Consider the following 13,442-nt stretch of genomic DNA (forward strand, 5'->3'; position numbering starts at 1 on the left):
CTCCTGGAGAATATGCCACTTTTACTGAGCAAGTGGACCTCTGACTGACAGCCACAGCAATACATGAAATTATTCCCACTAAGTGGCATTTTATATGCCACAAAATCAATCCTTTCAACTACAGGAATGTACCAGTGTCAAGCACACATACAGGGCTGTAAAAAAAAATTGGTCCCCTTTCTAATTTTCTCTTTTTTGCAGCATTTTGACATTAAGATTTAACTCGATTTGAATGTAGTCTGAGAGAACAAATGACACCATTACTGCTTTCATGTCACTTCTTTTGTGTAGAACATGATGAAATGTACAATCATAGGTTTTAAAAAAGTAATTGTCTCTTCAGTCAATATGGTTGTGCCACCCTGAGATGCAATGACTGCAACTAAACACTTCCTGTAGCCATTGACCAGGGTCTCACATTACTGTGGAGGAATTTCAGCTCACTAATCCATGCAGAACTGCTTTAGCTCAATGGTATTTTCAGGATTTTGAGTATAAATGGCTTACTTTACACATATTGATTGGATTTAGGTCAGGACTTTGACTAGGCCATTTTGATAATTTTTTCATTTATTTTTCCACTAGCTATTCTGATTCAAACTTGTTTGTATCATTCATCGTCTTCCAGCACAACCCAGCTATGCTTCAGCTTGTACATATGGACTGATGACCTGAAATTGACTTGCTTTCCTTAAACACTTCTCCAAGTCTGAATCACCTTGGTCTGAAGCAGATCCCAGAAACACAGGGCACAAGGCCAGTCTGAGTACATCCTGGATGAGATACCAGTGCATCACAGGGTAGCCATACATGCATGCATATACAGTATACACACACTATAGGCAATTAACGTCAGCAGTCAACTTAAAACACATGTCATTGGATTGTGGGAGGAACGCTACACAGAGACAAGGAAAACATGCAAACGCTACACAGACTGAGCCAAATTCAAACCCATGCCTGAACGGCCAGCCTCTGTGCCACTATACCAACCTGGCCCAACAGTCTCCTTTGGAATTTTCTGATACAAAGAGGGATTCATTGTTCCTTCAATTATAACAAAGTACCCAGGCCCTGCGGCAGAAAAACATTCCCAGAGCATCACACTGCCACCACCATGCTTGTCTGTAGTTAGAATGCTGTTACTTTGACATACTACACTTAGTTTTTACCAGACATATCCCATGTTCAGAAGATTGTGTTTTTGATTTAACACCCCACAAAATATTGTTCCAGAAGTTTTGAGAAACATCCAGGTGCTATTTGGCAAAAGATGACCTGCAATGTTCTTTTTATGAGCAGCAGTTTTCACCTTGCAATTCTCTTGTGTATCCCTTTTTTTCCACAGTATCTTTCTATTTGGGAGTCATAGACACCTACTTGAGCTGGCAACAGAGGCCTGCAGTTCTCTTGATGTTGTTCTAAGTTTCTATTTGAGCTCAGTAATGATTTCACATTGCTTTTGGAAAGATTTTGGCAGAACTTCCAAAACTTTCCCCATTTGATGACTATGACTCTGACTGCTGTTTAGTTGAGGTTCAGAGTCTTAGAAATGGTTGTGTAACCCTGTCTAAGCTAATGGGATTCAGCAACCCTTCTTCAGAGGCCTTCAGAAAATTCCTCTGAGAGTGGCATGATGTGCCTCAACAAATGTCTGTGTTTCCAACTTGATTTTTTGCTGGTAAGGATTTAAGCAGTTGAAAATTATATTGGACATGGCTTCCCAAATCAGTCCTAATTGTATTCAAATAGCTGTAATGGCGCACTTATATACTTAAGCGAATGGATTTTAAACAATTTAAAAAGCATTTTAACTCCATCAACATTAGTCTGTAGTAAAAGTGTTTTTCTTTCAAAAATGCCTTTAAAATAAGTTCACCAGAGAGTGCAAAGCATGACTATGAAATCTTATCTTAAAAAAACTTCTGACTTCAGCCAATTTATATTTTTATGAAGACACAGGTCATGAACTATAAAGCATTGACTAGACATAAATTTTAAAATTACATTTGTGCTGTATTAGACAAACAAGATTAAAGCAAATATACACAAGTATTCTTTAATTAAAATACATCAGTGACATGAAAGCACTGAAATCAATTCAGGTAAAGCAGGGTCTGCTGACAATGATCAGAAATCATGTCACTGGGGTTCCACTGTATGCACTGAGGAGCTTTTGTTCTTGCTTTGTTATGTAAAAAATTATCAAATTAGTATGCTTTGCAGACATACGAATGACAACATGCAAAGCATACTCACTTTATTTTTGTTCTCCTTGTGCTGAAATGCAAGAATCCTAAGTGTCTCCTTTCTGAATCATAATATGCCATTAATTATCTTTGGTAGTGTTAATGTTAAATCAGTTAAACCAGTGGTGTTACACGGGGGGTGCGGTGCCTTGTGACAGACTGGCATCCCATTCGGGGTGTCACCTCCTCAAACACGAATACAGATGCACCCATTCTGCCATATCACTTTGTAATCCTTAGTCCAAAGAAAACCTAACGAATAAAAATCTTATAAGTGAATAAAGGCATATTTCCAAATGAATGAAACAAAAACAAAAACCGCCCAACCAGGTGGACTGTTTTTTGTACAGTAATTCATGCACCAGTTACTTTCGATGGAGGGCACCGCTGTCTACATCGCTCGACCAATGAGAGCAAGAACCGGGCGCTGGCCAATCAGAAAGTGGGAACCCCTCAGCCCTCTAGCCAATGGCGTAGTTCCCAAGATTTGAGCAGGGTGCGCCATTTTAGTGCGTCTCCAGCCATCCGGCAAGATGGCGGCCTTGCTTTGTCTTCTGTGAACAGGGTAATTCAATATTCATTATTTTTTATCGTTATATAGGCAGGTCAGACTTTCAGTAACCCCTTTCTTTCGGAAGAGAGCTGCCGCCCACTCCGCGTGTCTTACCAGCTAGACATGACGACAGAGATCTGCAGGTAAGCGTGAAAAATTTGTGTATTTTTACATGGCCGCGCTGCTTATCATGTATTCAGAGCCAGTTGGCTGCCGTGTGTTGTTCCATAGCCGGCATCTTTCTGCATGCAATGATGCATTGCATGGATCGCGCCACGGCCCTTTTCTTTTGTCACTTCAGAAGCTCGTTTTCACGTGAGACCATAATAAAAATCTCCAGTTTTCACAACAGAGGGCGGCTTCCGAAGGAAAAGACTTTTTTTTTTTTTTACCGCTATCAAGTGAAATTCCTTGATCACTTATATTTGGCGGCGGCGGCGGGCAGCGGCGAGGGGGGGCACACATGCATGCATGCAGGCACACATGCAGGGCGTGCATGGCTGATTGTTTTGTACCTGTGCAATTTTTAGTTGTCAAATAAAAATCTTTGGACATCAATCTTTAATCAGAACTTTGGTCAGTAACAACCACAAGCTGCTGCCCCGGCTGTAAGCGCGTCAGTGACCGGTTCAACTCCGTGCCTTCTAGGAGACTGTAATTATATTAAAATCGACACGGGTCGCGGTGGCTCCGCATCAGGTTGTTAAGTAGCCGGCGAAGATTCGCGGCGATGACGCAAAGTATAAACAAACGCGTCAAGGACGGCGTTAGCGGGTGCGCACACGTCACTTCGCACCTCCGAGCGGAAAACGCGCGCGCCCTGATTGCTCCTGGAGTCGGGCACTCTTATTGAGCACGGCCCGAACAATTGGTAGCGATGCCTGTGACGTCACTGAACGGCGGTCCATTGTATTGGTTGTGGGAGGTGCTGATTTGCATGTGACACTGGACTGGAGAGTTGCTGGAAAGCAGGTCGCGCACCAGTTTTCCTCAGTAGAAAGAAACGTGGTGAGCCTCAGATTCATGACACCAAGTGCCATCAGAATTTCAGTACTCAGCCTCAGGGCAGGTGGCTTTTTGCTGTGAGCGAAAGATGGGATAGTATGCAGCAAGTCTGAAATTCCTTAGATTTGCAGATTTGTTTCTGGATTTGATTCATTCGATTAAGAGGCATTGACCACTGATGCAATATAGGGCTATAGCATTGTTTACACAACAGTGTGAATTCTGCTGAGTGAAATTTGTCCATGTGATTTTATAGTATTAAGCCAGAAAATTTATATTGTAGCCCAATATGACTTCTTTGAAAGTCTCCTCCTGCATTGTGTTATTTATTATTGTCCAGTGCTTTGGAATACACTATAATTTAAAGTATTACGATAATTCCAATCCAAGTACAGGCATCCCTGATTATGGAATTAATCAGTTTCAGAAAACAGTGTGGATATCAACATTTCGGATACTGAAAGCCCATTTACCATTCTTTTAAATGGGGGAAAATAATAACTGCATTCGCAGCCAAAACCAGTTTTCCCAGATACCACTAGCACACTGTAAAACTCCTGTTTATCTATCAACCCATGATGTCTGCACAATATAAAACACATCTACACACTTGCTCCTCCAGGGTAATTCCCACTTGTCTGTTTATTTATTATCAGTTCGCTGCAGTATGACCAATAAACCAAGCGGCAATCCTCTGACCGTATCACAATTATTGTGAACAACTTTCTTAAACTGCTCGCTGCTGTTTAAAATGTGCAGACATACCTGAACCGCCATCAGCGAAACTTTTCCTGCTAATTACTCTGCTGTATCCACAATCATTCAATTAAATAACACACGCAAAGCCCTGTGGAATTTCATACACTTCCCATAATGCCCCACTCTCACATTGCTAACACACCAACAGATGGAGATCTCTGGATGCAGACATGCCAGCTACAGTACATTCCTGCACTTTCAATTGATTTTTGTTATGTGCAACTTTTTTTTTTTGTGTTATACTGATTTTTTTTTTTTTTTTTTCCTTCTTGTGAGTTGAAAATCAAAAGCCAAGAGCCTTTATGCTGAAATTTTGGATAAAGGGAGTTTGCACATTGAGGGATGCATGTAAATCTTGTACTGATTCCTTTGATGTTTTTATTTTTTTATTTTTTTTATTTTTTTGCAATTGGCTCTGAGCAGAAGTGATTGTGATTGTGTTTGTATGTTTATCTTTAACCCATCCCCACAGTGCCAGCAAATTGAACACATTGGTGACAAAACTTCATGAGTATTTGGGCCACTCGTCTGAAGAGGAAAGCAACGAGCTCCCAGTCCCTGAGCGCTCTCGTGGTGAGTGCCATGGTGGTATCTGCTGCGGACTGCAGTATACAGGGGCAGAGTGGAAAAGTGTGTTAGAGATGTGGTCACGTGACAGATCACCTGGTGCACCCTGTAGTGTTCAGTCTGCTTAGGGGCATCAGAGTTCCTTTAATGTTTCCTTAACAGAGGAAGTAGGTCATGAGATCCTGCAGGAAAACCTGCAAGGGTTTCATCTAAAATACTCCTCACTCGGAATGTATTTAAATGTTTCCTTAAAGTACAGAAAATTACTGCAGTGGAATTTTTTAGTCAGTGCTGTAAACTTGTGATGAGCATTGCAGAGAGAATAGATGCATGATTTCTTCTCCTTTTTTTTCCTCAGGTAAAATGAGCACGACGTCCACTGAAATAAACACTATTGACAAAACCATGGAAGAGGTACTTTGTGATGGTTTTACTTGTAATGCACATAGTCCAGATTGCTGGCACATTTGCAAAAAAGCTTTCCTTTTCTGAAACATTTATTGTTAGAATGTGCAGTAGATATGTTTCAGGTATTTCAGGTGCCAAAAATCAAATAATGTAACTTATAAACGCAATTCATTTTGAGCCTACATTAAAAATGAAACTTTTTTACTTTTCATAACTTAATAAATGTATGTTTTGAGTGAATCTTCAAGAAATAAGGTGATTGTATCACCAGTAGACTTATTTTAACTGCAGCATTGCACATTTTCAACTTTTTGTCCAGTGTTGATGCCTGCTGGGTAGGAAATAACTGGAGGAAATGTCTCAAACTGAGAAATCAGGGCTCATTGTTACTTAACTCTCGGGTTGTTGTCACCAATTGAACTAAATAAATTTAACTTAAAAAACACTGCTGTCATGGAATTGTTGGAAGTTTCAACGTACTTTTATGACTAAAGACCATTATACATCTTTTTTGATTTTTGATTGTTATGCATCAAAAATTGGTTGGCAGGTCTCATAGCGGAGAAGGAGTAATTAAGGAGTAATTGTTTCAGCGTCGGCGGTTCGAGCCCCAACCCTGCCACTGCTGTAGTAGCCTTATTCCTGGTACCAACCAGAACTTGACACAGTAAAATATTCAGCTCTGTATATGGGTCAGATGCTGTAAATGGCTGTGGAATGAAAGTTTCAGTTAGTAATGCACCAGTACTATTTTTACATATGAACATGACATTTTATTTCACTAGACAGCTACTAGTTAATCTTTACTGTATATCACTTTGAAGAACAGCATCTGTTAAATGGAAAAAAAAAATCTTTGGAAATACAAGTTTAGTTGAAATTGTTCCTCATGAAGGGGTTTGGCATCTTACATCTGATATTTTAATATATGCTGCTGTTAACTGTATTTCTCTGTGTGGTTGCAACATTTTGCATGTTTGTTTGTTTATTTGTTTATTTATTTATTTATTTTTTTTGGTCCAGTTTTTTCCAGCAGTGTTTTCTAGCAGTGTCAGTTTCTAAAAATATTTAGATGGTCAGCCAAGAAACTTAAACCAGGTTCTGGTACACATTTTAATCTGTTGTAATGAGGAATAATATCAAATTGTAAGTCTGTAAGAATAAGAATTCAGACACGGATGAACAGCTTTCCCTGGTAAAATGGTTCATTCGGTAACATAAATGTTTAGCCACACATAGGTTGCAGCACATGATGGAGTCAAATGCAGCTTGTGAAATGAAGAAAAGGTCTTCTCATTAAAAAAGGCCGTTGGGAGCCATAGAGAAGATGGAGAAGATAAAGGAGTTATTTTTAACAGATTAAAAATGGAATCATTTTCATTTACAGGATGTTTGTGTCCACATTTTTACAGCCCATTTTTAAAAAACAGATTCTGAAAACTCTAATGAGTGGGATTTTTCTACAAAATGAAAAATGCAAATATTTGAACAGCAGGTCATGTAATGGTTTGAGCTGCTGATGTATACTTCAAGGAGCTGGGTTCAGGTCCGTGGTCCTACTATAGCACCCTAGGTCAAGGTGCTTACCTTGAATTGATACAATAAAGATGATCTACCTATATAAATGGGTAAGTCATTGCACATATCTTAACATTGTAAATTAGTTTGGGGAATAAAGTAAACATCTGCCTTTAAGTGAAATGTCTTTTCCACCTTTTAGCAAGCATATAGCCTCTAAAACATCTTGTGAAACTATATAACTTGAATGTCCTTTCTGGAGGCTCTTTCATGGCTAACCTTATCACCTGCACACTGCTGATCAGTAATGGCTGTGCACAGTTGCCTGCTGTCATCTGAGCAGCAGGACTCTAGTAAGTTAGTCTATTGCAGCTTTTGTGATGTAACTTGGATTTTTTACAATGATTTTTTTTTTTTTTTTTTTTTTTAATGTTTTCCCATGATCAATTGTAGTTGTAGTAAAAAAGCTACAGCTTACAACAAAAGCCCTTTAAGGAAACCGTGTCTGTAGTGTGAGGTAGGTTGGCAAAGTTATAATGCAGCGTGAACGGCACAAAATGCATTTGTGTCCCACTGCAAACTGAATAAAGTCACTCAGTGCAAGGAGAACTCAGTCTAAACTCTGCAAGGCTAATTTAATTCTGTTGTGAGTAAAAGAGTTCAATGACGTTGCAGATTTGCTTTGGATAATTTATTATACAGGTACGGGAGCTAATTATAGCGGAGATCAGTAGCAGATTGTTACTGCTGGACTATTATAAATTGGATCAATTTGTAACTTGGCAGTTTTGCAACATACAGTTTTCATTTTACACTGATTCAATTGAATTTATTTTTATAGAGCGCTCTTGGGCAGTGACACAGCGCTTGAACACAGGCATAAGGCAAGAAAAACAAGTACATCAGATATGGAAACAAAGAAGACAGCTGACTACAGATTGTTATAATATAATGCTTTTATAAAGCTATAAGTATCCCTACTGGCCACAGAGGAAAGGAACAAAAACTCCCAACTAAAACTGGAGGGATAAAAAAACCCTTCTGGGGATTCTACATGAAATAAGAATTCTAAGTCAGTTTCCAGGTAATGATGGGATTGTTACTGTGTGGTAGCTTGATTTCCCAGTTCAGCAGGGTACATCTCGTCCATCATGGCGGTTGGTCATCATCTTCAGTCAGCATGGGGTGCTTCTGTAATGGCCAACCGGCCTCCTTAGGTCTTATTATAGGGAAACTGATAATTGGAAAGGAAACGCAGTGTAGTTCAATTCATTTTAATGAGCCAATTCCAGAAAATTTAAGTAGAACATAAAATAAATACTTGTGAAAATAATTCATTTTTCAGAATGAATTTTAATTAAATACCATATTGTGGTGTCAAAAGTGTCAATCTCTTAATATTTTCTAGTTGTTCGGTGATATTTTACTTGTTTGTTTATGAGGACTAAGTTCAGAGAAAATCAGATTTTTAAAGCAGCTATGGATATTGTGAGATTGCCATTACCAGGAAGCTCACCTGAAGGGAACAATACTCTTGCTATGCTATGGAGTAGTGATTAATATCATTTAATCTGTTTTCCAGTTGAAGTCATATTAAATGATAACCATTTTTAATTAAACAGATTTTTTTTTTTCTGGAATCTGTTATATTGTGGCACTCAAAATACAGTTTAGTAGTTTTTCTGTAATATCTTAGTCCCAGTACTTTCATTTATTGTTTAAACCTTTGATATTATAATTTTGTGACAAAATACATAGACTTTTCATATTAGATGTTGATGATAAATCCTGTTAAAAAACCTGCCGAGTTCAGAAATGATACTCAGAAATGAATGATGCAGAAACGAATTTAATAAGTAACTTTGCTAATGATCTGGAAAGGGTCTTTACATTTATTAATTTAGCAGACACTTGCAACGTATAACTCAGAGGAAACAGAAAAGATCTTTTCTGTTTTAACAGAACAGTTTTCAATCCCCATTTACTGCCATTATGTATTGGTGTCTCGACTAAATAAACGCTTTCAGCACCAAGCTTGCATTTGGAACTTGACTGGGCAAGATGTTAATGGCATAAATTTTCCAGACCATTATCCTGCAACCTTAAATGCCAGCATTGCTGTAAATATTTCAGCCTGCTGAAGGCTCGCTGGATGGATGCGAGGTGGCTGTCGGGCGATCCGCCGGATGCGCTGTGCCTGTTGCCGTGCGTTCGAGGAAGGAGCCGTGCGTTGGCCCTGTAGTTGGTACATAGGAGTGTGGTTTCTCCTGGCCCAGCAGGAGCAGTCTGACCTCATGAGGTTTCCATTCATTCTATTCACAGCTTCTAGTCTGTGCCCATCTGTTTCTGCACAACATTATTGCTCATTTTTAGTTTTTTTTCTTTACAGCATCTGTTTATGTTATATTTCTGCAGAGGTATAACTCAAAATTCCAGTATAAAGGGAGATGCCCACTTGACACCCTCAGTTAAATACCCATGTTGGTACCCTGTGGTTTTGTTGGTCTCGAGTTATGGCGATAGTGTATATGATGGCAATGCTGGATGTTGTTCTCTGTGGCTTCGTGGTGAGGTCCGTTGGACTGGGTCCTTGTGTACAGCCGTTGTAATGTACTCATAGGGTGTAACATCTTGTCCTTTGTATCTTGATTGATTGAATTAATGTATTTTTTTCAATAGCGGTAAATGATTTTTAGTTGAAGGATTGGAAAAATGAGAAGCAGAGCATTGGATCTGAGCCTCTGCAGAAATACTATTTGTTTACGCTTTTGAACTACAGGGAGGCGGTTTGGTTAATCAGAAACAACTTTCAAACAATTTATTTTGAACACTCTACTTTGACTCGTTCTTTTTGCTGCTCCTCTGTGGCCTTCATCTATGTTGTTACTTGCAGATACCGGTGCTCTGAGCTGCTCCGCTTGCCTTTATCGGTGTTGTCCAACTCGGAGGATGTGCTGTACACACAAGCCACATACGGCTCACACCCGTTGTCATCAGAGAATCCTCACAAGAAAATAAGGTTACTTAATCAGGGTTAAAGAATTCGGGCTCATGGTCATTTTGTGTAGTGGAAATATCCGGATGAAAATGAAGGTCCGCTTTCTTGCTTTTGTCTCATGAAATATTTCTTTCCTTATAACATTATTTTTCTCTATACACAGATGTATTTGCTTGTAGACATGTAGACTTTTTGGCACTTGAAATGCAGTACTGTTTGATCGAAATATAATTAATAATTATAATTATTAAATTTGAGGGCTGCCTGAAATGTAATGGCACTGACCTTTCCATTTGGTTTTTCTTACAAGCAGCAATCCCAAAATCTCGTTTGAGCCTTTTTTTGGATAAAGTCCTCAATTTTAGTGGTGTATCCTTCAGTTTTGTTCCTAGGAGAGGAATGATGTACTGACTTTCTGCTAATGTCAACTTGTGTTCAATGCAGCCAGGCAGCTCAACAGAAACAGTGAAGCCCTCCTCTTCTCGCTCAAAAAGGTACGGTCTTTTTGTTGATAATGGCGGTTTACCATCTTAACCAGTCAAATAATGTGTGAAATAATTTCAGCTTGTTTTTATGAAGTGCTCTTCTTAACAGAGTTACATAGAGCAGTAAACATTTGAGCACATACTAGTGATAAGCGATGAAAGAAAACAGACATAATGGTTTCATTGCAGTCAGTGCGTCAGAAAGGCAACTGAGGAGAGGGAAACGGAAAGAATAAAGAAATGTGAGAACAATACACTTCGGGGGGGGCTCAGTGTCCACCCACCCCTCCTGCACATTGTAGTGTAGTCAAGTTCGTTTAGTTGATGCACAAATGGCTTCAGTAAAGATCGAAGTCATAATGCAGTCATCAGGGAGCTGATCTAGTAGGTATCAGTGTCCTGTTGAAGCCAGTGGCTTCCCGGATGTCTCAGGAGATGCTCTGGAAGGGTGTCTCCGATGTAAGAAGGAGAGGAGACAAATAGTGAATGTAACTATTGAAGATGCAGAGGACAATCAAGTAGGTGAGATACGAAGAGGAAGTGGGGATGAGATAGAGTACATCATCAGAGTACCTGGGAAACTGATTTAAGCAAGTGAATCTGAGACCGAAGGGGCATCGTTCTCGTCTCTCGTTCATTCATTTCACAGTTCAAGGGAGTTCTTGAACAGATCTTGTGAACTTTGAGTAGGCTTGGCGTCCAGTGAACGATGAACGTGATTCTGTGTTTATTTAATAGGTAATTAGCTGAGTGAAGCAAGATGGTGTTAATCCTACAAGTGCCTTATAGGTTTTAGGAAGTGTTTTGAAATCATACATGTGAGAGCCTGGAGAATAAAAAAATGAGAGTAGTGTGGGTGTTTTTTTTTTTCTTTTCTTTTTTTTTTTTTGTAAAAGCGTGTTGGGCTGCTGGGCAACAGTAAGTTACAATAATCAAACCTGCTGGAGATGACGGTGAGAACTAAATTTTTACTGTCAGATTTACAGAGAAGGAGCTTTTGTTTGGCTGTGTTCCTCAGGTGTAATAGCAAACATTTCTTGGCAGATGTCAAAGAGATGTTGTTTAAACCGTCTAATTTATACCAAGACAGTGTATTCTTGGGTATGTTGGTTCCGAAATGCAATGAAAGAGAGATAATTGGGACCCATCCAGGCCTTGATGTCACTAAGAGAAAGGGTCAGGTGCATCGTAGGGAACATAACTGTTGGCATGATGAACTAGTAGAGCTAGGCGTCATCGGTATAGTAGAAGACATCAATATTGTATTGATTAGAAGAGTAAAAGAGTAATGGACCTAAGACTGAGCCTTGAGGTATTCCATATGTGACAAGGGTGAGTGAAAATGGAGCTGTTGTCATCACATACATGCTGCAAAGTGTTTTTGATATAGAAGACAAGCATGTCTGCAACTGATCAGTGGTGACAAAGGCTATGCTGACATCTAGGAGGAGTAGGATTGTGGGAAGGCCTATGTCAGGATATCATTAGTGACTCTAATCAAGGCTGTTTTGGTACTGTGCTGTAGTTGAAAATCAGACTGAAATATTTCGTACAGATCATTGGGGATTAAATATGTGTGGAGCTGTGAAACAGTCTTCCAGCGTTCGAGGCTCTGGAAATGTGTCATATTTCTCAGTGTGCTCTGTCATATTGTCATTGGTGTAAGCTGGTCAAATGTCTGCTGTCTTTTCAGGAAGCCCTCAGTTGTAACAAAGCACACTGGATTAGATGAGTCAGATGCTTCCAATGACAGTGGGAATGAAAACGCCACATCCACCCATCCCTCAGATTGTGGTCTTGATATGAACAGCTTGCCAAAAGGTTGGGTTTGAGGTGTTCTTTATACTCGCCAATGTTAAACTTTGCTTCTATTTATTGTGTTATAATTTAATCTCATGTTGGACTGCCCTAGTGTTGAAATGTGCTGTTGGCTGGGAATGCCGTCTTTTCCATTGCTGACATGCAAACGTTTTGAACACAATATAATCTTAGTTACTCGTTTCAAAATATTAAATGTCAGTTAGCAAGTGACCCTGAGCAAACATGGTTGTTCACAGCAGACCCTTTTTCAGAACATGTGACTGCTACCTCGGTGACCTCATGCGTTCAAATTTTTGCGAAGTGGCAAAGAAAATCTCTCCCATCAGACTGTAAAAATTTTCCGCCCTCTTGAAATGAATGTGAAATAACTGGGCGAGATGCACCACCTCTAGTTGAACCACCACACCTGTAGGAGCCTCTCGTACGGCTGTTGGCTTCCAAGCCCTCGTGCAGGGAAGTACATGAAGTCAACGCATTCTTGGTTTGTCAAGAGGTGCTGTCGATGGTCAGGGCATCCAGCTGGCTGCAGTGAGGCTCAATTCTTGTTTATTTCCTCCATATAGGCACTGTGGTGGTGAGGCCCGAACCTGTCGCGAACGAAGCCAAAGATGACTTCAGAGGCCCTGAGTTCCGCAGCAGGGGAGCAGCAAAGCTCAAATCCGAGTTTCAACGGAAAAGAGTGGGTGAGTGTCCGCTGTGCATGCTCTCCTGTCTTGCACGCATGGCCGAGTTGCTTTTATGGAACCAAACTGAAGAGTCATGCTGTACCAAAACTATTCCTTCTAAAAGATGCTAGTATCAAACACGATAGCAGTTACAGAAGAGCAGTTACGCTAGAGTTGTTTTATTGCTGGCAGGTGAGCACTTGCAGGGGATTGTCAGCTGCACTGCCTGCGGACAGCAGGTCAACCATTTCCAGAAGGACTCCGTCTACCAGCATCCAGTCCTCAAGGTGCTCATATGCAAGGTGAGCGCCTCTCAGACCTTCAGCGCTGATAATGCCCATGAGAGGTGGATTGCTGAGCCCTTGAGCATGGATTTTCTTATTTCAGTTCAATCTTAATTAAACAAAAATGACT

At 40.0% G+C, this 13,442-nt stretch overlaps 1 protein-coding gene across 1 annotated transcript in view; it reads left to right on the top strand.

Moving 5' to 3' along the window:
• The first annotated feature begins 2,777 nt into the window (after window positions 1–2,777).
• atrx (ATRX chromatin remodeler) overlaps window positions 2,778–13,442 on the top strand; it is a 48,963-nt gene continuing 38,298 nt past the window's right edge. Inside the window, exons 1-8 of the mRNA XM_018737421.2 lie at window positions 2,778–2,814; window positions 2,888–2,945; window positions 5,039–5,139; window positions 5,492–5,547; window positions 10,502–10,551; window positions 12,236–12,363; window positions 12,927–13,046; window positions 13,221–13,330. Coding sequence (XP_018592937.2) covers window positions 2,926–2,945; window positions 5,039–5,139; window positions 5,492–5,547; window positions 10,502–10,551; window positions 12,236–12,363; window positions 12,927–13,046; window positions 13,221–13,330 — 585 coding nt within the window. The 5' untranslated portion in view covers window positions 2,778–2,814; window positions 2,888–2,925. The remainder of the gene's footprint in view (window positions 2,815–2,887; window positions 2,946–5,038; window positions 5,140–5,491; window positions 5,548–10,501; window positions 10,552–12,235; window positions 12,364–12,926; window positions 13,047–13,220; window positions 13,331–13,442) is intronic.

Source organism: Scleropages formosus, chromosome 13 (genome assembly GCF_900964775.1).
Source record: "Scleropages formosus chromosome 13, fSclFor1.1, whole genome shotgun sequence".
In the NCBI taxonomy this organism is placed as follows: domain Eukaryota; kingdom Metazoa; phylum Chordata; class Actinopteri; order Osteoglossiformes; family Osteoglossidae; genus Scleropages; species Scleropages formosus.